General features: G+C 41.2%; 1 protein-coding gene and 1 long non-coding RNA gene across 7 annotated transcripts in view; one reads left to right on the top strand and one right to left on the bottom strand.

The window, feature by feature from the left end:
* Positions 1 to 27,796, top strand: part of ncam2a (neural cell adhesion molecule 2a) — a 161,098-nt gene that overhangs the window by 99,185 nt on the left and 34,117 nt on the right. For all 3 annotated transcript variants that reach the window (XM_088406239.1, XM_088406232.1, XM_088406246.1), the window contains exons 2-5: positions 14,952 to 15,026; positions 17,855 to 18,061; positions 21,238 to 21,381; positions 22,094 to 22,231. In XM_088406239.1, coding sequence (XP_088262365.1) covers positions 14,952 to 15,026; positions 17,855 to 18,061; positions 21,238 to 21,381; positions 22,094 to 22,231 — 564 coding nt within the window. The remainder of the gene's footprint in view (positions 1 to 14,951; positions 15,027 to 17,854; positions 18,062 to 21,237; positions 21,382 to 22,093; positions 22,232 to 27,796) is intronic.
* LOC148427911 (uncharacterized) overlaps positions 13,711 to 27,796 on the bottom strand; it is a 30,936-nt gene continuing 16,850 nt past the window's right edge. The window contains exons 2-6 of one of the 4 annotated variants that reach the window (XR_015864175.1): positions 20,413 to 20,469; positions 19,987 to 20,081; positions 19,663 to 19,804; positions 19,469 to 19,570; positions 13,711 to 15,795 (exon numbers count right to left, since the gene is read on the bottom strand). This is a non-coding gene — a long non-coding RNA (uncharacterized LOC148427911). Of the gene's footprint in view, positions 15,796 to 19,468; positions 19,571 to 19,662; positions 19,805 to 19,986; positions 20,470 to 27,796 lie in introns of all 4 variants that reach the window. The other 3 variants (XR_015864173.1, XR_015864172.1, XR_015864174.1) reach the window with 3 other exon arrangements.

Here is a 27,796-nt window from a genome sequence, read left to right as displayed (position 1 = left end):
GAATAGCGCCCAAACTTGTGACCTCCTTGAAAGGACTGTACTTAACTGATTCAGAGGATCCTCAATCTTATCAGGTTGTCCGGCCAGAACATAAAGATGATGCACACTCTCATGCCACTCTTTATTTGTATATAATGTTCTATTTATTTATCTGGGGTGATGTGTGTGTGTGTGTGGTTCTGTGTGTGTGTTCTATGTGTGTGGGTGTGATTGTGTTTGTGTGTTCTGTGTGTTCTGTGTTTGTGGTCTCTGCAAAGGAGAGCAGAGAACATTCACTAAACATTGATAACTAACATAACTGACATTGTACAATATGTTACATCATATGCTCACATTACTCTATATTAGCTTAGAATAACATAAACAACACAGGCAAACATACCGTACAATGATAGGAAGAATGAATTCAACCCAATCGTTCCAAAATGTGCGTTAGGTAGGAAAGGGTTAATGGAGCCGAATAGATTTGAGTGGGCGGTGACGTCACTCCCTTACGGAGTAAGGATCACATCGGCACACACGGCAAACAGGCGACAAATATGCACATTTTGTGGATGAAACTTTAACGTGAATACTAAAAGTGAAGTATGGAAATTACGGTATATTTGCCTTTAGCAATTATACCAAACTTAGATGCAATAACAACTTCAATGGACATTTAATGGACATTTAATTGACATTAATGGACAAAGTAAAGCAGTGCAAACGTAAATATGTATCCAAAACCACGAACGGACAACATATTCAAACTGTACTTACATTCTCATGGACGCACGGAATAATGATGAAAGGAATGTGATAATCCACAGAATGATTGAAAGCAGAAAAAATGACTGTCCGTTACAACGATATCTGCCGACTGACCGGTGAAAGAGCAAACCAACCTATGATAGTGTAAACAGAGTCCTGATTGGTGGTGGAGGAATGAAACACAACTTGTGATTGGTTGCTAGGCGGTTGCTAGGAAGATCACATGACCACAGGAGAAACATGTCCAGACGTAAATAGTAATAACAGAACAATTCAAACACGAAATCGTTAAGTGTAATCAGAAACTTCTTAACAGTCAAGCACCTGCTTAGCTTGCTGATGAGCTAATCATTTCAATCAGGCCCGCTGCGGAGAGACACCTGGAAAACATGTAGGATACCCGTCCCCGAGGACTGCAGTTTGACACCTGTGCCTTAAATAGATCAACGACAGAGGCAGAGGAAAGGATGCAAAATATCCAATGTTCTAGTCACCCCTCAGCATGCAAAAATGAAGTCAGTCGTGTATGTTTTTTCAGCAGAGACAGTTTTGACAGCGCTTTGTGCACGCTTGGCAGAATGCAGCAAGGGCGAGATTCGCAAAGGGAGCCCAAGTGTTTCCCAGGTTAATTAAAAGATGATCCTGTCTCAGACATCTGGCTGTGAAGTTGTCAAATCCAATGAGCAGAGTCAAAGACTTTCCAAAGAAAAAGGAGGTTGCAGTAGAGAAAATGAGATGGGAAATACCGTCTCAAGAGTAGACAGTGAAATCCACTGAACTCACTAGAATTGCTGATGTCGCCAATACCACAGATTTTTAGCTCTGATTGTGGTTTTGTCTTCATTCTGATTCCCTTGTTGTGGTCACATACTGTACATTGACTTATTTTCCATCAAACTAATTACAGTTCAATGTGAATAAACATACTCATAAATGTGGCATTGAACGCCAAATTGTGAATTACACACTCGAGTGTGAAGCATGAAGACATGCTCTGTATTGTTGGCTGCGAGAAGTTGGCACATCTGTATGAGTTGCTAATTCAACTTCACGTTTCTTCCAAGCAGATTTATATAAATCAGGGTGATGAATGCTGAGATGGGACCACAGGTTGGAGCTGCTTTTTTTTTTTTGCTGCTGTTGTTCCCACATCAGCCGATCTGGTTAAAAAAGGTCCGATGCCAAGCCAATATATGTCAAATTTCCAAATACTGGCAGTGATAATCGACCCGACTGATAATCAGTCTATCTTTAAGAAAAAAAAATTAAAAAAATAAAATGCTATTGTTGGATAAAATCCTGAAGGTAGTAACTTTGGCAACAATGTTTTGTTTGAGTAAATAAATAAATAAATAAAATTTAAAAAAGCTATTCAGCAATATTTGAACCTTGAACATAAGTCAAAATTTTCTATTGTGAACTGAACTAGTTCATTTAAAGACTTGTGAACTCAAGAACTCAAATTTAGGTAGTTCGCATTGCAAAGGAACCTCCCCAATGTTGCACCAATATTCAACATTTACGCAGCTTCTTTTTCTACTCAGATGAAGCAATAAAATCTATCTCCTTCGGATCATATGTTGCTGTTAAGGAGCTCTCCATCTCCACTCCAAGCTTGATCGGTGTTTGACTGAAATTTTTTTGCCCACAGAATAATCGATAATCATTTGCTCATATTCCACTGAGTTTCTGTGACTCTGACTCTTTAATGTGTTGCATTCCTTCTCAAGTACTTTCACTCTTTTTCCGTCAGCTCCTATCCATTTTACAGTCTTGCAACTTCTGGCTCCTTCACTTATTGGCTTGCTGTAGCAGAAGGCACTGCTGGGAGTTATTGGTCGGCAGGGTTCGCGTCTCTAATCAAGGTCACAATCCCTAAACAACCATCGTGCCAGCGTGTGATTTATGAAGCTGCTCTGCCCTGAAATGGAGTGAAGATTTTTTTTTTTTTTTATTTTACTTCTGCCTGCACAGTAATTTATAAATGTTTCCATCAGCTCTACTTGTTTTGACTGCCCAAAGTCCTCCAATTAGATTAAAAAAAAAGTATTCCCCGGCAAAATGTGAACATCTGATGTTAAAACTTCCAAGTACAATTCATTAGGATATGAACGCAATTTTTGAGCCCAGGGGAATCATTGGATTCCTAATCCTATGTCAGAGATCCTTTTTTTGTGCAGTAGGTCTTTTTTAATTCGGATGATATGCAAGTTTAATCCAATGACATATAATACAGAAGTGCTTTCGATTTAGAAATTCTAAGAAAGCACCACTGTATTAGCACTTTGGATTTCATGAATCGGTTTGTCATGCCTGCATACTGAAGAGAATATATACAAAGAAGTGCAAGGGCAAGTTCTCGTGCGCCATGATCTTGTTCGAGTTAGAGATGGACGGCAACTCTGGTCGCTTACTATGTTGTGGTAAATGCAGCTAGTTCTGCCTCCTGTTTCCTGCTGGGAATACTTAAACACATACGTGGGACTTAATCCCTTCTCTACATTCTTAGTCATTTCATATTTCTTTGGCTTCATCCCGACTCGCTCTGTATTCCCCGGACATCCACAAATAATCTCATTTGCGTGTTGTGTCCTTCCTCATGCTTTGCCACCTGTGAATCCTTTATATAACCCAGTTGTGTGTTCTGACTAGTCCTGCCAATTTCTCAGCAAGCTATTGATGTTCATGCCTGACTTTCATGCTTTGATTTCCGTGCATGTCTTGGCACTGCCGCTTCCTAAAGATGACTTCACCTCAGTTTTGTTTTTCATCTGAAATAAGATCACGTAATTGTCTGCAAAGTATCAAAGAACAAATAATTAACTCAGCAATGCGCAGTTCACTATGACAGTTTGGACGTGAAAGGTAGCTACTGTAGCTGCTGGTGGTGTTTTGAAAACCTCAAAGTGCAAAGATAGCAAGCATGGCACTGCAGACCACAGAGCATCAGCAGCAGGTACCCGCCTGCAGCATATGCATTTACTTTGCAAACAAAACGTCAAGAGGTTCTTTAGTAATATGTATAAATATACTCATTCACTCAGGTCATTTCATTCTCAGGACCTTGAATCAATCTCAACGGGATGGTGATGGTTGTCTTGGAAGACATCTCACCTCTCAGCGGTGCTGGCGCCTATCCCAGCTGTGTTTGGGCAGTAGGCAGGGTACACCCTCAGCTGGTTGTCTGCCTTTCGCAGCGCGCACGCAAAGACAAGCACCCACACACACTCATGAACACACCTAAGGACAATTAATTTAGTGTCAAGTTTACCTACCTTGTATGTTTTTGGAATGTGAGAGGAAACCCGGAGGAAACCCATGCAGTAACTGGGAGAAAATGCAAATGCCACAAAACACGGGCCGTGAGGCGGAGCTCCGTGACACTTGTACAAGGAGAATGAGTCCGATAATGGGTCTGCTTGCATGGTACAGTTTCCTGCCTGAAAGGCTTAAACCGAGGAGTTGGACACTTTTAAATCAATGTTGGTCTCAATGATTCATTGTTTTTAAAAAAAGATCAGCGTTTATTATTTTGATAAGTGATTAGTTTTCAATCAACCAATTAATCATTGCACCTCGAGAGTCTGATTCTTTCTGCAGTAAATCACCGATTCGACATTATTCCACACCACAATGCAAAAAATAGTGTCGTTTGTGATTGGTATAATAGGCAAAAAACACGCTATGACACCGTTATACCTTGACCTCAACCCTGTAAAGAACCTGCGGGGCGTCCCTAAAAGAAAGTGGCTTGGTATGTAAACCGCCAGCTCTCTGTCCAAGTATTCAGCAGGATGTTGTTATGAGGCAGTTGAAGCAGCCCTTCGGTTTACATGACAAGCAAGCGTGTGTATTTTAGGAGTTTTGAAGGTCAGCGTGATTTGTCTTGATTCCACTATCAGTGTTTACGACGAGGAGGCTCGGCACTGCGGCATGCTGAATCCATCCGAGACATCCGCAAACCTCTCGGTGTTTACTGCAGATCATCTTTTATTTCAACAGCAGATCAGATCAGCAAAGACAGAAGCAGTCTCGGGACCCTGAATGAGGTGAGGGCAAGGGGGTGGGTGATGCCCTTGGAGCGCAATCCGCTGCGTTTGGCATACATGCATCACCCCTGCTTTAGCCTAGATAACCTGCCAACCAACTGCTCTGTTATCTGGACATGCCTCCAGCTAGGAGAGCCCAGTGTTTACAGCTGCTCTCATGCCCACATCACACAGGAGCATAAAAATACTCCCCTGTAATAAATTGTCACTATCGCACCAGGCACCAGTCGTAGTTTGCCGCGTCAGATTTAGTGGCAGCGCTCGGCTCTAATGAATTCTCACTTTCGCACATGTGTTGAGCTTGGCCAGCGAGCCTGTCCAAGCGGCTAGCACCGTCGATAACGAGCCTTGGGGGGGCTGCTTGGTGTGCTCATCTTGGACCTGAACTGAAGGAGTCCGTGGTTTTGGTGCCTTAATGAGGAGACTGTGTTTGAAGTGCAGGTTGCTGACCGGCCCAGGGTCAGTGCTGGCAGAGGCGGTGCTTGTTCTGGGGCTTGCTAAAGAAGGGCCTGACAGTGGAGAATGATTCACATGCTATATCCATCTGCACCCTGATCGGCAAACCTATACTCAAATCTGACATTTATGATTGGCACGAGTTTTCCAACTCCATCTGTGCAAATATTTTTGATACATGCAAACATTTGTAGATGACAAACGGCCTTGTGAATCCTCCACTATCAGACCTTCATTTTCATTTTTTGTTCTTAATAGTTAAATATGCAATGTATTGAAATGGCCTCTGACCTTGTTAGAATAACCTTAACCTATCTTGGAAAGAGCATTTTGTTTTATTTTTCTTTTCATTTAGGTATTTTTTTATTTTGATTCTAACATGGTTTAATTGATATGGAAACATGAACCTGCCTGGAAGAAACCTTTTTTGACTGTCAAACATGTACAATTCTGCAATTATGACCCGACTTACTTGTAGGATTAATGCAGAAGACCTTTTTCACCACAATGTAAATGTAAAAAATGTATAGCATTTGGTCTACATTATACAAATACAGTTGAAAAATAAAGCATTGTTTAACAGTCTTTACTTTGGTTTTATGTTCAAATTGCATTTTTTTCTCATGTCGGGGCTTATGTGCATGCAGATGTCAATAGACAATTGTATTGTTTTGGGGGGAAAAAATGTTGTTTTTCGCATTTAGCAAAAACATCCATGCATGCGTGTATGAATGCATTTGTGAGTACATTTGTAGAGGTTAGCCAGAAAAAATGTTTACTCCACATTGGAAGTAAATTGAGACCTTCCTTTAGTGTTAAATCAACTTAAGTGTGACTGGGCAGGTGTGAACTGAAAAAAGTGATTCGTTTAAACAAAAACAAAAAACCAAACACTCGCAATGAAACTAACCATCATAGTAAAACTAGTTCAACAAATTCCAAATCAACAGGTTTAAAGGTAACAAACACTAAAAATGCTGAGAAAAAACTTGACATGCCCCCCATTAGTATATTTATGAATACCTTATTTTGCAAAGGAATAGTTCTCTGTCTTGTTTTTCAGCTTTCACAAAACCCCTAAAAATTTTTTTGTGCAAGTCATCGTTCTGCGTGACACACTCACTTTCTCATTTTTTTTTGCTGCATTTTGGTCAGAAACCTTTTTTTTTCTTTTCTCTCTCTTTTTTCTTGTGTGTAAAACCAACCCATGATGAATTTCCGACTACTAAAAGCAGGCAAACTTGATTTTTTTTTTCTTGTTTATTTACTTATAACGGGATATTCTGTGCATTTGGTGTTAGTCCAAATTGTCTGAAACGACGACAACATGGAAACATGGGAAACTCCGGTTTGAGAGCAGTGATCGGTGTGAGGACACGGGAAGATGAAGCTGGGGTAAAGTTACTGAACAATACGAGCAATTCAAATCACCTGTATGCTTGAGTGTATGCGCAGTCACAAAATAATGATGAATGTAGTTTGTTTCCGCTACGGAGGACTGAATTCATTCGTGTCGACTGACATTCCCTGGCAAACCACAAGGATCCAGGCCATGGATCCCCGATTGTAAATACGAACGTTATTAGGTGAGTCCCTCGTTCATATTTGTCGAACAACTAATAACCATAATAATTGAATCAAAAAGTCTACCTGTAGTGTGCACATTTGCTTAAAGAGCCACTTTCCTTTGGAACGCTGTTTAATGCTATTGATTTTCAGCTTCAGCTTGATTAATACAAGAGGTTTCGTTTCCCTGCTCCCCCAACCTAAGCGCTGCTTTCAATTTGCAGTCTCCACATTCCTCAGACTGAAACTATATGCGAACTTCCATCGATCTATGACACCGAAACCTGTGCTGATATGACCACAGGATGGCAACTTCCCGCCAAAAGCGAGCTATTGATTTACATATTTGTACATCTCGTCCAGCCTGACTTGGTTTGAAGCTGCCAGCATTTGATGGATGCTTCTCTGCAATCAGAAAAACTTCCAACTTAGGTGTGAAGAGATATTGTGTTTTGCGAGGCCACTCCACTATGTCTGAATAGACCCAGAAGTTTGGAATCAGATGGAATGCCATGGCTAGTATTTGTATGAATTTCAAGGTATTAGCATTCGTGGTTTGCAGTGTAATGTAATTACTGTAATGCATTACTTCTTGCGGTAACACGGCAGTGTAAGGCATCACCCCCCCCCCCCCCCCCCAAAAAAAATGGGTGCCCCCCCCCCCCCCCCCCCCCCCCCCAGATTTTCCACAACCACAGCACTCCGACCTCCTCCCACACTTCAAAAACATGCGTGGCAGGTGTATTGGACAAACTAAATTGTCCTTAGGTTGGATGCATGAATGGTTGTTTGTCTCTGTGCGCTGCATAAGCAATGCATCACCGTGCGGTGAATCTCAGTAATAAATGGATTACAAAGCCAAAAAAATGTTGCATCTTGCCATGCCTTTAGAGGTTTACAATACAATACAGATCAAACAATTTGTACTATTATAGGCTTAAGCCAACCTTCCACTGGATGTGTAATGAGCGTAATGAGCTACATTTAGAATGGCAAATCCATATTTCTAGCTATGTTGGTGAGAGTAATATCAAAGTAATGCAGTAGTGGTGTAATGCCTTACATTTAAAATACAGTAATATTGTAATGTAACTTGAAATATTGTAATTACGTTGAAATGTCAGTCATGTGTTATGTGTAACGCGTTACAGATTTGAAGTAATTTGCGTTATTTTTGATAAAACACCCAAATTCAGTCAAGATAATGCGCCTGCAGAATTGCATGTTTAGAGAAACAAAAAAAACAACAACACCAAAATGAATAAAGCCCCCAGAAAAAAGTGAGTGAAGAAAAGCTGCAGGCAACCGTGACAGAATAACACACTTAGTATGAATAATTAATCAGGCTGTGTTGATAATGGTGCCGAAGCGGCAGCTCATTAACACTGAGGAAGAACTAAATGGAAAGCTAAAATTCTCCTCTCTGTGTCATTTACAAAGAAATTTACAGTTTGGCGGTGCAGTTTATAACAGCTGTTTCGAAGTCAGGCAACTGTTTAAACTGGACGACAGTATAAATAATTTGAAATGATGGTGTTGATGTTAGACTTTAAGGGCCTGACTTATATTCTTGTCTGGCTCACCCGAAAAGTGCTGATGGGGTTGATTTCAGGGCTTTTAAAACGCTTCGTTCTCAGTCTCATCTAAGAATGCTTTTTGGGCCTTGCCCTGGACGTGAGAAAACAGGATTCCGAAAAAAAACAATTTGAAAGTATATACGCTGTAATTGTATGTGACCAACTCACCACATTTATATACTTGGAATCTCTCTGTGTACTCAGAGAGTGTACTCTCTGTGTACTGTGTTGTTTTTTTAAATTTTGTACTGAATGTTAGATCCAAGGTCTTTCGAAAATATGGAACAGTTCTGTATGAATCAGAATCCTTTAGCCACAGAGGACACTACTTTAAATACAGAAGAAAAAAAGAAGATGTCAGACTGGCCATTATTAACTATAGGGGGGAAAAAAAACCTTAATAATTTAATATAGACAAAACAAAGATATTCGTGGCCTGAGGCAAAATTGAAACGTTTGTGCATGGAAAATGACCAGTATATGTTAGGTTTGGTTGGGTTAGGTTTGATCCTTGTCCCAACAGCTCCACTACCGCCGTATGCAATACTTATTTTCAGATTTTTATGTGGTGGACATTCGGTGGGACATCCGGCGGGGTCCTACCCACCCTGTAAACATGCTTGTCACACGTGTGACTGTTTCCAAAAACATGGAGATGACACGTATGTCTAAAAGCTGTACTCTGAGGGAATGAAGGATACATATGAGTCAAATATGCTTGAACAGGAGAAGACGAATGCCAATAAATGAGTGTAGAGATGGTCAATAAGTCAAAACAAGCAGAGATGGAAGTAGTGGGAGCCTTTTATAGTCTGTTCTTCCCTTCTTTTGAGTTGACTCACTTCCTCTTATCACAACTGCCTAGGTTGACACGTTTGTCCAAAACCCTCTCATTTACTCTTCAATCATGACTTCTTGTGCATTTCCCTAGATTCAGCTTAATCAAATTCTGCTGCTGCGTTATTGAAAGTATTTCATTTGCCAATTAGCCAGCTGTTCCCCAGTTAAATAATGAATATGCTAATTGTAAAATTGGAGGATATGTTGCTTTTTGAGTTGACGCAGGGACAATTATACGACTCGGGGACATTAACATTGGCGTGTGCTGTTTGTGTGATTGTTTTTTTCAGAGGTGTCACTTCATTAGGTAGCCGGCACATTTTAATGAGCTCAAATATAAAAGCTGGATGGAAAATTGTGACTTTACGAATATATTGTTGAAATGCTGTCTAAGGTATTTGCTGTTGTTAATTATTCTACCTGTTTTTGGCATTGGAAAAAAAATGGTCAAAAATCGCTATATGGCACTTTAAGTTTAACCTTGTTTTCTATATTAACGTATTGTTACATTGCTTTGATTATTCTATTTACTGTTCTATTCTATTTAATAATATAATGGTTCTTAATCGTATTTCTTTAATAAGCATTCAACAGGTCCTTATAAATCTCGAGGAATCTGATGTATATGTCAGGAGAAAGAACTTTTTGAGTGATATTTTGCTGGCGCATTTTGACACGGTCATACCCACTGCTGGCGTCGAGCAGCCCTGCTTGGCTGGGTCGCAGCGACAGTTGGTGGCGGCTTCTGTCAGAGGGTGAGCAAGAGAACGAGAGACACGTGATGTCATTTGAAAAAGAGGCTGAAGAGGTCGAAATGTAAAACTGTATCATTGTACTGTATGATGGAGCCAAAGGCAGTGAGAATGAAAGGCTTGATTGGTTCGACGGGATGCATGTGGAGTGGGCAGAATCAGCAATGTTGCAAAGCGGATTGATTCTTTTAGCCCCCATGAACCCGAAGGTAGTCTGCACATTAACTTAAACTGATCTAATATATATATATATATATATATATATATATATATATATATATATATATATATATATATATATATATATGAACCCTCAGGGGTTCCCAAAAATACCCACAGTAAATGAAACCCGGGAAGATTTTTTTTTTTTTGCTTTTAACCCTTTTACAGGCATCAGCAGGCCTGTGATGATCTGGAAAGGATGAGCGGCTACAGAAAATGGGTGGCTGGATGACTCCATTTATCATGGGACGCGTCTTCCCAATGATGAGAAAGCTAAACTCTGACTGCTCATTTCTTGCAAATTGCCAAATTAATCTGCGCTGATGAGATAATGCCATTACCACTTGCTGGGAATGACCAAATCATAACCTGTTAGCATCTATGCTATTTTAATCTACCAAATTTAGCGAGCCACATAAAGCTCAGCTTCAAGCAAAAAGACAACTATTTCTGCACACTTTACATGGGAATTTGTGTGAATTTGCATTTGCCTCAAAATAGGAACATAATGTGGCACTGTCATCCTTACAAGAATTCAAACTATTTATGTGTACTTTGGGACGTTAGTCAGCAGAATTGTTAAAGTAAGACTAAGTAGCCTTCCGCTAAAACAACACGGTTGCTCCCAGCGGATATGGGAACAGTTTTGTCTGGCTGTTGTGCTTTGAAATAGCAAAAGTGTCTATCATTACTTTGTAGTCTTTTGTCAACAGAAGAAGCAAACACACAAAGCTATCGGGAGCAATTACTCTCTTCTCATCTCTGTATGATTAGATTGAGAAGTCAGAGGAAGATCATTGTTGTCTGTGACCCTGGTGTGACTGGGGGAAAAAATGCACTCTTCATCTTCCCTTAGGCCCAAAGGGAGAAACCTTAGGCTTTCGTCTTTGGCGGAGAACTTTGACCTCCTCAAAAATGCCCTTTGTCTGCAAGCGTTTGAATAAGAGTACTACAGTGTTTGGGGTTTGATGCAATAGCTTTGTCTTGATAAAGAGATTCTTGCTCATACTGCCTTTAAGGTCGGTTGCTTTTATTACTGAATCCATCTTGTCAGTCAGTAAACGCCACCTCCTCCTCAATTCTCCCACCAATCCACCATGCGTGGGTCTGCTCAGTTGCTCTGCAAAACCGATATGTGACTTGCTTGTTTGGATGGCAGGCAGTCCTTTCGTAGTCAGATATTTTTTTTTTGTTGTTTTTGTTTTTAGGGGTGTCTTCATTAGTTACACAGTCTGCCTGGACTTCCTTCTTCTTTTAACCTAACACTTAGCAACGGGAAGAGGAGCCATCCTGAGACATGAATTATACATACAACAGGAGGTTTTTTGTTGTTTTTTTGCATTTAATTTATTAGAACCGTTGCACATGAGACCATGTTCCACTCTAATTCAAACACTTGCAGACAAAGGGCACAGCCCACACTCGGGAACAAAATTGAGAAACCGAAAGGGTTGTGAGCTGAGATGAGAAAAATAACTATTAGATTAGGTACAGTGAAATTGCCAGCATGAAAAAAAAAACAAACAAGGTGAAGGCATAAAAAAAATGATTCTCAATTGTGCAGATATGCGACAAAAGCAGGAGTTTGTGGCGGCAGACCTCAGCTTCTTAGCTTTCCATAAATCTGAACACAATATCCAAGCAAATGGGATTTTTCTGATGTGGCGCTCCAGTTTCTGCTCATTCTGGACGAGAAATTGTGTGATGGAGAATAACGAGGAATGAAGTGTGGCGGTGTGGTTGTGTTCCGGGGCTTCACATTGGCTCCAAATTCCTTCAACATTCTTTAGGCGGTTTGCAAGCGAGCAATTTAAGTCCTCTATTCTTCCAATTCTAACAGGCGATTGCCCGCCTTGGTGACGGCCGATGAACCGGACACGGTGGGCTCATTGTTTAATGTTTGATTCTATGACAGAATGGTCTTTTAGGAAAATAACTGTCATTATCATGTAGCTTTCTGAGCTGACATGACAATAACTTTGTAGTAACAGTACACAGTTTACTCCCAATGCTGCTTGTTTTGCTTTGTATAAAAGAGTTTAAGAAACTGAAGACATTCTTCATTACATAGCCATTTGTTTTTCATACTTCTTTTCATTTTACAACCAGAAAGTTTTTTTTTTTTTGTAGCTCATCTGCCTCTTTTCATCATCTTGCAGCAAGCAGTTTTCTGATCTTTGTTTCTGAAGATTAGTGACAGGTGATGCTCCAAATAAGAAACAAATTCATTTTGTAAGGAAATAAAAAGCGTCAAATAAGTGAGAATAGTTGCACACTTATCGTATCAAATAATGATCGTGGGGTTTTAATTTTATGAATTCAACAAATTAAAAACACGTTTAATTTCCACTCCAGGCGCCTAATAGGATGATGAACTTTCATAGACTCTAACCTCGAGGCCCTTCTCATTAATTAACAGACTGCATGAATTGCACGTTCAGCCAGTGTGATGAGCCCTGAAATCCAATATATAAATACGGGTGCCAGTTCAGCGTGTACCCCGCCTGCTGTCCGAAAACAGCTGGAACAGGCATCGGCGAGCCTGCATGCCTCTTGCGAGGACAAGAAGCCAAGTTTGTTCCTTTTGCAAACATAAAATGATGTCAAGACAAGCTGCAAAAGTCTGATGCGGACAGGCATTGCACATAGTCACGCTTCCCTGGGCATCACTTGTGCCTACGACTGCAACGAAGCTTAATGGAGCCCATCGTCTCTGCCAGGCTGCCGACTACACTATGAGCTGAGTGAAGGGCAGTAGAGCGTTGTCCGGTTTTCTCCGGATCCACAATAAGCTGTTCCAGTCACCAGGTCAGCTCATACAACAAAACGCCACCAAGGGATAGTGCTGTTGTGCTTGCTGCTCAGATGCTTTGGTTGAATGGATGGCTAGATGGATAGTTGATGCAACTCCTGCCCTCATTGGTTGATGGTCGCGCCGGGAGCCAATCACGTGTCTTGTAGGAGTGCCCGCCCCCCTCTTAAAACACACACACGCTGTTTGGTAGACTGCTGCTGCTGGCTGCTCTAAAAACCACGTCATCCTTTTCACTCTGTATGTAATATCAACAGCGACCAGAAGTGCCGCCAAAAAAACAAAAAACATAGATCAAGCACAAACGTGAACCGTTCAACTAAATAATTTCCTCCAGAAACATTATTTCAGGTGCAGCCCACGCGGCCCGGTACCAATTGATCCACGGACCGGTACCGGTCCGCTGACCGGTGGTTGGGGACTGCTATTGTAGATGATTTAATGTGCTTTTCATGGTTAAAATTAAGTGGAGTTAAAAGTTACGTAGAGGCTCTTTAAAGGTGATTTTTTTTACATGTAATTTTTTGCATGTGCCTTGGAGAGCTTTATGGGGCATTACGGTAAATGCAACAACAAACACTCCTCGTCCTGCTGTCCATAATTATAATAGACATGGCGACCTCCGGAGGAATGCCACCCCCCTTGTTAAAACATACTGTTGGTTGTTAAGAACACATTTATATATAACTGTTTGAAATGAAGGATAATTTATTCATTTTTAATGAAAAACGTTATAAATCTTACAAATTGTCACTTTCAACTTCAAAACATATCACTTCTGGCATGCTCTGTGTCTGTATGTGTTTGTGTGTGGGACCGCTAACATACATGGCTTTCACCACTGATTTGCGCCGGCTCTTGCACGGCTAACCAATCAGATGCTGCTAGGGAAAGTGCTGGAGCGAGGCTCCATTGCAGGCGGTTAGAGATGTGCATAATCAGAGGCATGATGACGCCATGAGATTAATTTTTAAAAAAAAAGAAGGCCAATGCGGATATGGACCAACATGGTGAATATCTGCCCTGATAATGGGGCTGGCCAATTTTTGTTGCTGATATAAATATCACAAGGGTTTTTGCTCCAGAAGAAATTGGTTGGAGAGTCATTTGCTATTTTACTTCCTATCCTAGAGGACATACAAACGGAAAATGCATTACTGAGGTCATGGTGGCTGTATTGGCATTAAATCTCTTAAAAGTATGTCATTCACTGAAGAGCTGACTGAGAAACTTGTCACATTTATCACTGAATCTTTGTTTACATGCTCTGTTTAGAAAGAGCTCTGTTGTGTTGAACGTCGTTCAAAAACGGGCAACAGTATTTTGGAATGGATTGTATTTGACAGACAATAAGAAATACTGTTGGCTCCAGTGCATTAAAGATGCAATGATTGATGATGAATCAACGATTCAATTATAAAATATTCGAGTTATTTTTGTGAAGTGATTACTCATTTATATACTTTTTTTTTTTTTTTTATTAAAAATTGTCTAAATATTTGAAATTTCGGCTAATCAACAGTACATGAATTGCGGAGTCTTTAATGAAAACACTGATGTGTTGGACCAAAATAATACAACTTTAATTTTGGATAACATAATCAAGCTTTTTTGCCTAGTTTACTACATGTGATGGAACAAACTGTTAACCGAATCATAACTAATTTAGGCTTGTTTGTTTTCTGCACTGTCGAATTATCGATTTGTCATATTTGTGAATAAATGGATTGAAGTTAAAAACATGCTTTTAAATCATTTTCTAGTCAACAAAACAATCACCAGATTGTTCGATTATTGGAAATAAGCGTTAGGTTGCGGCTGCAAAATACATTAAAGAGTTGTACAATGTAAGGTCGGGTCACCTTCACTATTTTTTTTCTTATCTGTATTTTTACCGTCTTCTAATCTCTTTGCTTCTGTATTACAGCCATCCTGCAGGTTTCCATATCCTTGAACAAGGTGGAGTTAAGTGTCGGAGAGTCCAAGTTCTTCATCTGTTCAGGTACAAATGCCCCTGCTTTCTGTGAATGTGTGTGTGCTTGTGTCTGCATGTGTGCACGACTGCATGTGTTTGTGTCATCTGTTTGGTGACTGAGGCCTTGTCTACATGTAGTCGAGGTTCTTGCAAACCAACAAAGGAGCAGTGCGATGACGCAAATCTCCGGTTTAAGCTGGTTTCACGCAAACACGAAACCGGAGGCTTGGCCAAATCCCCACCTTGGCCGGAGGTTTTGAAACATTCGGTTTTGGTGGGAAAAAAAAAAAAAAAGCCTGTCCACGTATAGCAAATAGGGCAATGCGGAGACATTTAGCACAGTGGGGGAGCCTCTTTGTTCTTATAATGACACCAAGCACCAGTTCCATGGTCCCCATATGGTGAGTGACATTTTGACCACAAATGTCTCCTTTTCCTCATTGTTCTCGCTGAACGGTCATCAAGAGAGGCTGGCGTTGGCAGGTCGTTCCCACTCCCTGCTGCTTTCTCTACTCCACTGCCAGCCCATAAACAGGCATAGCTTGAAAAGAGCCCAATGGATGTGGGGAAGAATGCCATGCTCGAACCTGCCGGGTAGACTGCACTTGTCTACTGCAGACAATCATGCTTCAAGTTCAGTGATGATTGCTTGGATGGACGCTGTGTCTCTGAGGTTGCAGTCAAAGATGGTCAAAGTTTGTGACCGGTTTCTCAGTGGTCGATGATGTCGCTCTTCCATCAACGAGGAAGTGGAACTTGTCCACTTTTCCCCGCTTCAGGACCCCGGGCCCGGATTCTGCTGGTAGAAAGTAATAATTTACCACGTAGGGTAAAAACAGCAATAAAAACAATGAATTGACATCCTCAATTTAAAAATGTTTCAGTTGTTACAATAACAACTGGAAAACCATGAAACTACTGCAATTTCAACTTGAATGCCGTACTCATTATTTTCAAAAGTCACAGAGCCACAGCAGAATGATGAAAGAGCCAAATGCGGCTCCATAGTCATGGATTGCAGGCCCTTTGCCAAGTGCAGGGCAAGTGTGTGTGCCTGATTGCCTGTCCCATTTGTGTGTTTATTACGTTATTTTAGATCTCAGCGTGGGTAAGGAAAAATAGTTTGCATCGTCTCATGTCCTTTTTGTAATCCAAATAATTTTCACAAAAATTGTTGTTGACAGGGTTTAGCTGTAGTGTTCATCAGTCATTTGTGAAAGCCAACCGTCAGGGTGCAAAAGAAACCCAATCAATAATAATAATAGGGGAGCTTTGAGGAGATGTCTGACAGGGTTTTCCACATGTTGTCATCATGGAGCAAGGAGCTTGGATGGCCTTAAAAAAGGAAGCAGCGTGCCATGCACATCGCTGTCTTGTCATCACATCTGATCATTAACGCCTGTGATTTTAAAAGTCAGCGTGCGAGAAGTGCCACGCTTAACATATTTAACTGGCACGTCGGGTGAAAAGTATCCGGAAACACACGTATGGAGATATGGTTTGACATATGAGTGAGCAAGAAGAGCACAATAATTTGAGAGTTATTAGACCCAGCTTTTTTTTGCATCAGTATCACATTTAGGAGCTGAAAGCACTGAAAGCAAACATGTCAAGAAAGTGATGTGACATGGGAAGGCACACTGAGATCAATGACGATGCAATTCAAGTGCTGTCTCCCGTCCACTTTTTCAATAAATGTTCTGCCCTTTCGCCACTTAACATCTTAGAAGCTCAACAACATTCTGCATGGTGTTTAACGTGCGATGGAACCTTGAGTTGTGAGTGGCCTCAGTTCTGTTTTTATTTTTCTTGTGTTTAGACATGAATGGCTGACCTCTGTATTTACTTGTCATCTCAACAGATGACTTGGAACCTCTCAGAGGCTTATCCAGGAAAAAAAAAAAAAAAAAAACTGTGAAATGGTGATACAGCACTTAAATGGTGGCTGTGCAAGCATGTACTGTATGCATCATTCTTACCATCCGCAGTGAGGGTTTCATGAAATGAAATTCACACATACCCCCAGAAATACCCACCCCGCTCATAAATAAACAGGAGCAAGTCTAAGTAAAGAGCAACATTTTATAAGAATGCCAATTTCTTTTCTGTTGCTTTGCATTTGTGTTCTGTCTATGGTCCACTTCTATCTCATGCAGGTATTTGGTAGCTATTGGCCAATCAGAATTAAGCCAGTCAGTATTAAAGGGTCAAAGACCGTGCATTTATGTGAAAATGGCCGAAAACTGACTGTGACGCTATCCAACCATTCCAATGGGCATGGGAGAGGGTTGGGCACTGAAAAGCGAGAATGGAGTGGAACCGGGACTAAAACAGAGAGGATTACGTGAAGGTTATGGTGTCTCCGGTTGGTTCTTGTTAGAGCGGCAAGGTGCGGATGTGTGCGCTCCGGTTAGAAAATAGGGAAAGGTATTCCGTTTGACTGGTTTATTCATTGTAGTCAGCAACAACTAGCATCCACAGTTTGGCACACGGGACAACACACTCAAACTTCCCAACTCACTCGATTCGGCACTGTTTAAACAACAAGAGCTGAGTAGCCAACTGTCCAATTACTTTTGGTCGTCACTTCTACACGGTTCACCTGTATTATAGCATATCATGATTGTGGGAACGCTGAAAATCGTGTCCAAATACTTACGGACCTGACTTTACTAGCAACACACAACCATTGGTTTTCCAACTAATTAATTGTCTTAATCCAAGTTGATGTCGTCGGTTGGAGCTGTGTGCTGCTTCCACCATGTTATGTGTCGTTGTGTTCTGCATGTTCATCCGCTTAAGCATCATCTTGGAGCAATTTTGACCACACTATGACATTTTCCTTGATTTTACAGCAATCGGCGAGCCGGTGAGGCTGGAGTGGTACAATCCTCAGGGTGAGCGCATTGTGGCTTCTAAGCGTATGGCGCTGCACACGGATACGTCGCGATCTCGTCTTATCATCTACAACGCCATTGTTGAGGACGCCGGCATCTACCGCTGCCAGGCCACTGAAGCCAGTGGTCGCACAGCAGAGGCCTCAGTGGTGCTGGAGATTTACCGTGAGCTCAACCCGTTGCACGCATATTTGTATTTACTGGTCAGAGTGTGACATCAAGATATAACGCTCACTAAACACGCTGCTAATAATCAGGGTGCAGCTCAATAAATCTGCATATTTTAGTGAAACAGTTTTATGTGCGCGTGGAGGATTATGCGTATATGTTCCCTCTTTGTCTTGTAATTAAAGCATAATGACTCCTGGCCGCACCATGGGACGCGGATCCTGCCAGGCATAATGAGGGATATGAAGCCACTGAAGCCAGCCATCCTTGCTGACCCAGCACAGTTTCCCAGCTAAACCTTAATGTTATGAGGCACAAAGGAAGTGGGGAAGTGGAGTGTTGTTCAGTAGTTACACAGATACTTCTGCTGTAATGCTGGTGAAGCCAACTTGGAGATTGGCCAATATTTGTGCTGCGGGTTTTATCATCCTCAAGGGAAGAAAGAGCATATTGTTGGAGAAGTGGTCAAAAGGGTGATGGACGCTATGGTTCATATACTGTAAGTCACTAGACATCATGTGTGTTTGCTAAATAGAGCCCACTGAGATTGATGTATGAACTCTCAAGATTTTCTTTTTCACTTTTGGACACTAAATTAGGGTGAACAGACAACCTAGGTTAACTGGCACAGTTCAACCTTGTGTTCAGAATCCCGATGGATTTTGCCAGCTCCATCATGTTTTGCATCCGATCAGTAAAAACAATGTTTTGGGCCATGTGTATGTCAATCAGTTGTCAAAGCCATTCATACAAGGACTGCTTAAAAAGGACTTTGAACTGTACAATAACAGCAAGCTGACCATTTCTGGCAGCAAATTTTCCCGTGAAGACAATGTGACGGAGTGCCAATTGAGTTTCAATATAATGAATTTTGTAAAGAAACAAAATCCTGTATTATTGGGTTCTTGGAACAATTGTGATGAAACTGAAAACTAATTTCACACACGTGAAGGCTGTAAGATGTCCATTTGGGAAACGTTTTCCTGTGAGGAACATAATTAAAATCCAGAAGCAGACAGGACTCGGAAGAGAAAAAAGTTAGACTTTTACTTACAAAAAAGTACAAAGTACTAAAACAATAGAGAGAAGTGCTGGATGCAGAAATGCAGGAAGACAGCTTCGCGTTCTATATTTTCCTCAGCAACTTGACCTTGAATACATGTCTGATCTTATATAAATATTTTGGCATCTGAAAATATGCCAAAATGAAGGACCACAGCAAGGCAACCCAAAACATAGTCACAACACACCTCCTACTGTAGTATCACTGATATTACGTAAGGAACACATTTGAATAAACAAGGTCAATTTTGAAAACACCCTTACTTGTTGGAAGAATGCCTATAAATGAAACGTGCATAAAAAAGACGACACGAGTAACAGACTCAAAACAAAACTACGTACCTGTACACGCGTCATCTTTTTTCATGTCATCTTTTCCATCCTCTTTCAATGAGCTGTTGGGACACATATCCCAGCCTCAATCTGACCTGCTGCTGCAAGCTCCTAAAAAATATAGTTTCCATAGCAACCAACCCTCAATCCCTGCAGCACTCAGCGTTCATCTACATGAAAGGCAGTGAGCCAGCCAAAGACACCTCATGCAACAGGACAATCCCGGACACTCCTCGGTGCTTGACAGGAAATTCATTGTCGGCGTGGAGAAAAGTGTCAAAATCCTGTCGAGAAGACCTTGCAGCTCCTTGACGGACGGTTCTAATCATGCTTCCAGATTGGTACCTGCATCCACAGAAAAGAAACACAACCTGGTGTAACCCCAAAGAGCTGTGAAGATTGTGTTATTTCTGTTACTCTAAAATGAGCTACTGTAAAAAATGAAAAAACAACAACAAATAAAAAAAACTCAGCGACGAGGATGGAACTAAATGAGACAAGAAAAGGAAAAAGACAGATGTGCTGACCAAATTGATTTTGCTGGATAACCGGTTTCTCACCCCTCCAGTGTCATGTCTGTTTGCAGTTTACCGCTGCCAAGGAGAAGATGTTTACCTCCCGCCTGGAGGGTGGGGATGCAAACAAAAGGATTGAGCCTTTGAGCCCGAGACAGCAGCACAAGCACCAAATAAGAGGAAGCACATGAGAGTTGGATCGTAGGAAACGCTGGAATGAATGACAAATGCGTGAGGCGGCTTGAAGTTAATGACAGCGCTGACATGCCAGACACGTGCGCAGGCGGATGGTGCAGTCAGAGGGAAACAGGCTTGACGTAAATCGGGCAGCAAAATGCTGATTTTGTTGCCTGTTAATGGAGAAGACTGATATGGGAGCATTGCTTGATTTATGTATGGCTTCCAAAGGCAACTCACAGGTGATGGCAGGTTACTTACCACCTTGTCTTGTGAAGAAAAGCACACCTTGGATACGGCTGTCACTCTGGAATCTTTCTGCAACAGATTATTCCATCTATAATTTGGGTAACGCGATGGATTTCCACCCTACGCCACCCGGTGTAAAAAGTGTGCCAAACATTATTGCTGCTGAGAACCCTGACATTGCAATTTCAACTTTCCACCAATGGAGGGTGTTGGCAGTCAGTGAAATCGCCTTGAGTATTTTCAATACGGTACAAAAAAATATTCTGATCGACTTCAAATCCGAGTTATTCGATCCCTCCTTAAGTCCTTGTCATAGATCACCCTTAGGTCCAAAAACCTGGTATTTAAGCACCACATATTTGCCATAAATGCAACGGTTGAAGTGAAGTAATTTAACGGTTTCCAAGCCATTAAACAAACAAATAAAAGAAATACTTTCTAGCATACATATCTGGGCAACGATTTTGGTAGCGAGATTGCAGAGTGATGCTTTTTCTTACCTTTTGTTGTTATATTTGGTGTACAAACTTAGTGATGATGGGATTAGGTAGGATTGTACTGAATTTTGATGAGTGGAAAAGTACACATTAACCATCCAGTGTCTAAAATGTCTACGGTAGGACAGAAAAATTTGATGCAGTGGCAACCGTTATCCGACCCAAGACGTTTGCCGACTTGAAAGCATTTTTACATGTGCCTCCGTAACCGCCAAATACTCCATATTCACACTCAATTGAAAGTCAGTTTCTATGTTGTAAACCTTTGTACAGTGAACTGCATATTTTATGGCATGATAAATGTTCACGACGAAAAAAAATATATATTTTTTTTTTGCAGAGAGGCTGACTTTTCGTGACATTCAGTCACCGCAAGAATTCCGCTACGGCGAAACAGCAGAGGTGGTTTGTGATGTCATTAGTTCCCCAGTGCCGGAGGTTGTGTGGTCCTACCAAGGCAGGGAGATCAGTGACCAGCACCACAGTAAGATTACTTGTGTTCAAAATATAACCTTTGATGTTTTGTCCCCCCCCCCCCCCCCCCAATAGGGCAAAGCCTTTGGCAAATATCTAATTGGACATCTTGGATGTCACCACCTATGTGCTGTGTCATCTGGTCACAAAATTGACAAAAACATCTCTCAACACTTGTTTCTTTGCATTTTTGAGCTGTTGCAGGAGCCGTCAGCTCCTCCAACAGTGTTCTTATTAGACACAGGTTGAACACTGTCGGACCTTTGATGAGTTCAAAATGTATAATTCTTTTCACATGAGGAAATATTAAATAATGAAAATATGATGTGAGCATTTCTGCATCAAATCATCACTGTCATCAAAATACTGTTGAATTATTGTAAGCTTTTGTGGTGGCAGCGCATGCTTGGTGTGTGAGGTAATACATTTGATGATCATAAAGATCTGAATTGGATTGCTGCCAGATTTTCATTCTGAAGTTGCACTCAATGTACCGTCTAACTGTAATTCCAGCACGCACACCTCAAATGTGTTCATGCGGTGATGTCATTGTGGGATTGATTATATGAATTGACTTTATCAGTTAAATGTGCCCAAGAGAAGATTGGCAGGTAGCGAGCGGAGTGTGGCAATTTTCTTTTGCAATTTTCATAACCGTGCTTATCAGGCTTCTGTTTTTTGCCTTTTCATTTGCCTGTTGTTTTTTTCCTTCTGCGGTGCAGGCAGGTTCAAAGTGCTGACAAATAACAGCCTGCAGATCCACCGTGTGACTAAAGCGGACGAGGGCGTGTACCGCTGCGAGGCCAGTGTGGAGGCTCGTGGGGAGATCGACTTTGTGGATATAGCAGTGGTGGTTAACGGTGAGTTCCAAAAATGTCAAGACCAGATGCAGTACGTCTGCACAAACAAAGGGTGTGGCTTCGTAAAGGTTAATGGCGCAAATGCCCGCCTCCCCTGTATTTTCCACATTGTGTTTTTCTATTTATAACTTAGATGCAGTAGGCAATATGAACTCTGTGTCCCTCGCAAGAAAGAAAAAGAATGCACTTTCTACTAGAAGAGTTTAGCAAACTCACATTCTGTAATGGTTGATCGGCTCCAATCCAGCCCGTGCCTCCGTCGCTGCACATCAGATTGTCCCTTGGCTCCCCAAAAAGCATGGATTGTATTCGATATTGCTCAACATTCATACTGGTAGAAACCTGCTTATTGATTTGCGACACACGGCTGCATCAATTGTAGTCGGGCCCATTTACAATGGATCTTGTCATGGGCGAGGGTTTAACAAACTTCATTCAGTCTCAATGCCACTAGCACTTTATTGTAAGTTGGGCAGGGTGATACAGACCCAAAACTTGGCTTTTTTTTTCAGTCATTATGGACTCCTGTTTCAATCACTTACAGTCAAAGTAATAAAGCTGTTTTTTTAAAGACTATTTTTTTTCCAAAATAAATTCTGTGCAAAATGTTCAGACAACAAAATGGAGAACATGTAGAGCAGCATGGCAATGACTTGACACAAGCAGTTTACGTTATAGTGGATGGCACGGAGGCTCAGCTAAGCAGTTTTATCAGTCAACTGTAGACACTGCAGCTGGGGGATGTCCTTAAAACAAAGTGATAGAAGGGCAAAATAGGCAACAGTCTTGTCTATAGACAAGAGGTCAGAAGAGGAATGAGGAATGGCTGTCCTCCCAACATATTTTAAGACAAGTTTTAAAATAAATCTTCTTGGCATGATAGCACCTCAAAGGTTTGGATAGCAATTCAAGTGGATTTGTAAAACAAGGGTTATCTATTTTTAAACTTTGATTATGCTCAGTGTCATCTTGTAGCGCTTGTTCTGTGTGGTAAAATACGGGCGTGAACTGCGCCTGAACCTCCAGCATGCGTCCTCCTCACATTTCTATTCGCCAGTGGCAACACTCAGTCATGTTGTTTTGTCGACGGTGAGCTGGAGGAAGTGTCAGTTTTGACTACTTCAGCACCATGTTACAGACATTGCCGGACCCGGTCATGCGTTAGAATACTAAAAGCAAAGCAGAAGCCCCTTGCGGTATACTTTTCTCCTTCCATTTGGGGTCATAAATATTCATACCTCTGTTGATAAGAGTACCGTGGTATTCTTACAGAAATCCAGCAAGCATGACTTCAGCGGGTGATCTGCTGGAGCTGACTGGGAGGTAGGGGGGCTTGACAAGGAGGGGTCAACTGACCCATTGGCAGTACAGCTAATGGGCTTCAAAGCACCTCAAGAAGGAATCACGCAGAAATTCTTCAATGAGCCTTTCATCCACTGCATTCAAAATGTATAGGAATAGTCTAAAACAAGGCTCAGGTATGACATTCACCGGGGGATTTATTGAAGGAAGTTCCTTCTCAGCAGTGATTGTTCACTCCCTGTTTAGAAGCTCATTGCTAAGCTAATCTCAGTTTTTGCCCTTAAGCACACTTATTGAATTAATAATTAATAAAGTAAATTAATAAGATTAAAAACGACCCCGCTGGCGAACACCATCAGTTGTGCTTTTCCCAGCTGACGTCGGGCAGTGGGGTGGGGGTGGGGGCACCCTGAACTTGTTGCCAACCAATTGCAGGGCACACAGAGACAAACAACATTCGCGCACCCAATCACATCTAAGGACAATTTAGTATGTCCAACACACCTGCCATGCATGTTTTTGGAGTGTGGGAAGGGGACAGAATGCACAGAGGGAACCCATGCAGGCTAGGGGAGAACATGCAAACTCCACACAGGAAGGCTAGTCGGAGGTGGATTTGAACTCAGGTCCCTGAACCGTGAGGCGGATGTGCTAACCATTGCATGACCGAGATGTGCGCACACGCATGAAAACAACCCCTCCCCACACACACACACACACACACACACACACACACACACACGCACACCGTCCATAGAAACTCAAAATATTGCACACTGTAATTAGGCAAGATATAATTTTGTTCCTGGACACCTTAATTGTTAGGTTGCCAACTCGCATCTAGTATCCACAATTATACTCTTTTCAACCGTCAGGGAAAACAAATGACTGTGTCTGTCAAGATAATCTTCATTTTGTTTTAGGCACTGAATCATAACTACTGAATGAACATAGCTACAGAGTGAACATGTGCCACCTCCCATGCAATACGATTTAATAACTAGACCTACAGTTATATTTAAAACATTGGTCATTAAGAACACATTTATTTGCAAGTGTTTGAAATGTATAATCATTTAATGTATTCAGTTTGAATTGAAAAACATTCCAAATCTTACATATTGTCACTTTAGTGTTTGAATGAGTTTGGCATTAAAGGCCTTTGCTGGCCTGCTCCTGGATTTGTGTCTCATAAGTTTACCACATGCAATGCACTGCGGAAGGACTAGGAGCTGTGATTAGCTGCGAAAGGCGCTCAGCTCCATATTTTAATTATCCGACCTTCCTCTGGGTATAATCTGCGGAGTCTACCTACAGTGTTTACTACATTGGGTGTTTCATTTCAAAGATCGCGTGCACACTATGGGACCTGCTGTCGCTTCCTCTGAGTGTGAGATGACTTGTTTTGACAAGGTCCCGCAATCCCTTGCGTGCTTTCCTGACAGCCTTTAAATGGTCCGGTTGCAGTACACCAAACTAGTATGCTTCCGCTGTTGTACAAGGAGGCCCCTGGTTAGGTTTAAAACATTATTTTCTTTCACTTTGAATTCTCGTCGATGGAGCGGTGTTCTCAAAATACTTTCACCCAAATGTTGATGCTACTGTATATGTACCCGTTTTATCTTGCCAACACTAAGTTAAAAAAACTAGTCCTCAAGCGTTGCTTTGGGGAATGCGTTCACCTCAGATTGTCGTACGTTGAGGTTTCACAGCTTTAATGAGCGCAAGGAAGGTTGCTTGCCCTTTTGAAGTGGTTTGCCCAGTTAACAAGGTTGTTTTTGCATCGGAACATATTGCAAAGGGATAGACACAAGCACTTGGGAGCAAAAATCGATTGGCTCAGAAATCGATGGTTATCACATCAAGCAGATGCTTGCTTCTCTCGGTCACAAAATCACTACTGCTGAAAATGACTCAGTGTTTGATTTTTGCTTATACCAGTCTTATTCTTGGATAGCTTTTGACGCTTGCTGTGTGCAAGCATTTTTGAACTCTGCTAAAACAAAATGAGCAGGGATTAGTGTGTCATTATCTATGCTGGGGATTCTCAAAAGTGTACCATTAGTGGTACAAAAGCTATTTTTTCATGGCATGTAAAGAATTACAGAAATCAATATTCGTACTTCACAGTGCTTAAAAAATATTTAATCCAGTTCATGGAACTTTGTTAGGTATAGTTTTATTATATCCACTACACATAATTTTGAGAGGTATACTATAGTATTATTTACAGGGGTAGGGCTTTTATTTCTGTGCAACACAAGTACATTTAATATTTCTTTGAAGGGACAGTGTGTAGGATTTAGAGCGTTTTTCATTAAAAAGGAAAAAAAATAAATGATTGTAAATTTCAAAAACTTACAAATGAATGTGTTCTTAACGACCAAAAGTATGTTTTAAATATAATCGCAGGGCTAGTTATCGTTAAATGATATTATATGGGGGGTGGGGGGGCACTTTTCCGGAGGTGGCCATGTTTGTTAGAGCTACGGACAGTGGTAAATGCAGCACCTGCAGCACCTCCTGCTGTCCGTAATGAAAAATGGTCTAAATCTTCCACACTATCCCTTTAAGAACGTTTCTTTAGGTACATGTATTGTCAAACTTTTAAATGCAATATATTTGAACTGAATTATTCATTATCTTCACCGTTTATCCTCACAAGGGTCATGGGCACACTGATCTGATTCCCAGCCAATCGCAGGCCACAAAAAAGACAAACAATACAAGACACAAAAAGAAAAACAATCATTCATACACGCGAATACACCTAAGAATAAGTTAGAGTGTACAATATACCTGCCATGCATGGTTTTTTTGGAATGTGGGAGGAAATTTGAGTACCATGACAAAATCTATGCCAGAACAGGTACTACATGGAAATTTCACATTTGGAAACCAGAGCCAGAAAGTGAACCCACAAACCCCTGAGCTTAGAGGCAGATGTGCTATCCAGTCTTCTGTTTTGCGCTACGTTTTTTAATCGGGAGTTTTAATGCAAATACAGTAGTTCATATTGTTACATTGACTTATTAATGAATAAAGTACTTTTCGGAAATAAACCCCGCCTTGTTTTTTTTAATAACATTATGGGGCTACTACAGTCTTTTACTGTTGAGTGTCAGGTGTGCGAATACACGGGGATGCACACAATTTTTTTTTTTTGTGGGTTACTCAAACGAGCACCAGGACACAGTATTTTGTACGCAACTTTTCTATCATTAAAACCTTCTTCAATGTCCTTCTCAGTGTAGCCCACACATTAGCAATGCCTATTAAACTGCATATTAAACAAAAAACGTGGGGTGAAAGATATGCATGCCAAAAATCAAACAAGTAGAGAAAAAATTGCATTAGGGTGAGTTTCTAAAGTTTATTTTAATCATGTTACAATGTTACCTTATCATCGTTAAGACCACCGGTGTGATTTTCCTTCATTGCTCGAACTATTCCATTCTTATTCTGTGCCCTGCCCGAGCAGATAATCAGGGTTGCGTCTACAAGTAGGAGGAAGGCCCTTGTAGCGCCTCTATGTCGCCCCCGTACCACCTGCGCTAGATTAAATACACGCCCACCCTATCTGAGGAGGCATTCTTGTTTTTTACTTTGTTTCAAGTTAGCCAAGTAAACGGCAACGTTTCATTTATTAGTTACTAAGTTTTACTGGCGCAAAAGTGGCAAAAAGTTTTGATTGGTGCACACAGCCAGACAACCAAAGTTTGTTGTCAATAATTCACTCGCAGGCAGAACTGTAATGAACACTGATTTCCAGCGGGGACCGATTTGACAGAAGAAACAAGTATTGCTTGCATGCTCTCTATACGCATCTTTTGCTTTGTTGCCAACACCAGTTCGTTTCAATATCTGTAAAACGCCTATTTTCAACCCCTTCACTCACTCCACCTCTGATTCACATATGGATTGCTACTATGTTAGCTTTTATTCTGTTGGTTGTTTTGTCATGGTGGTTGGCTTTAGAATGACGTGATGAAGGTGGCGCAGCAGCCACACTGTGAGAGGCAGCGTTTCAGTGAACAACATGTTCAACGGTTTACTTCCTGGTTGGAACCCCAGCCGTGAAAAAAAAAAAAAAAAAAAAAAAAAAAAACGTTTTTTAATAAGAAATTGAATCTCCAATTCAACAATCAATTATACGCATTTATTTAACTGTGGAAAGGTTAAAATACCATGATATAGGCCAGGGGCGGGCAACTTTCTTGGATCGGCGGCCACATTGACTTTTAAAATTTGACAACCGGGCCA

This window comes from Hippichthys cyanospilos, chromosome 2 (assembly GCF_059441005.1).
Source record: "Hippichthys cyanospilos isolate Australia breed blue-spotted pipefish chromosome 2, RoL_Hcya_1.0, whole genome shotgun sequence".
Lineage (NCBI taxonomy): Eukaryota > Metazoa > Chordata > Actinopteri > Syngnathiformes > Syngnathidae > Hippichthys > Hippichthys cyanospilos.
This window is presented reverse-complemented; position numbering and strand designations above follow the sequence as displayed.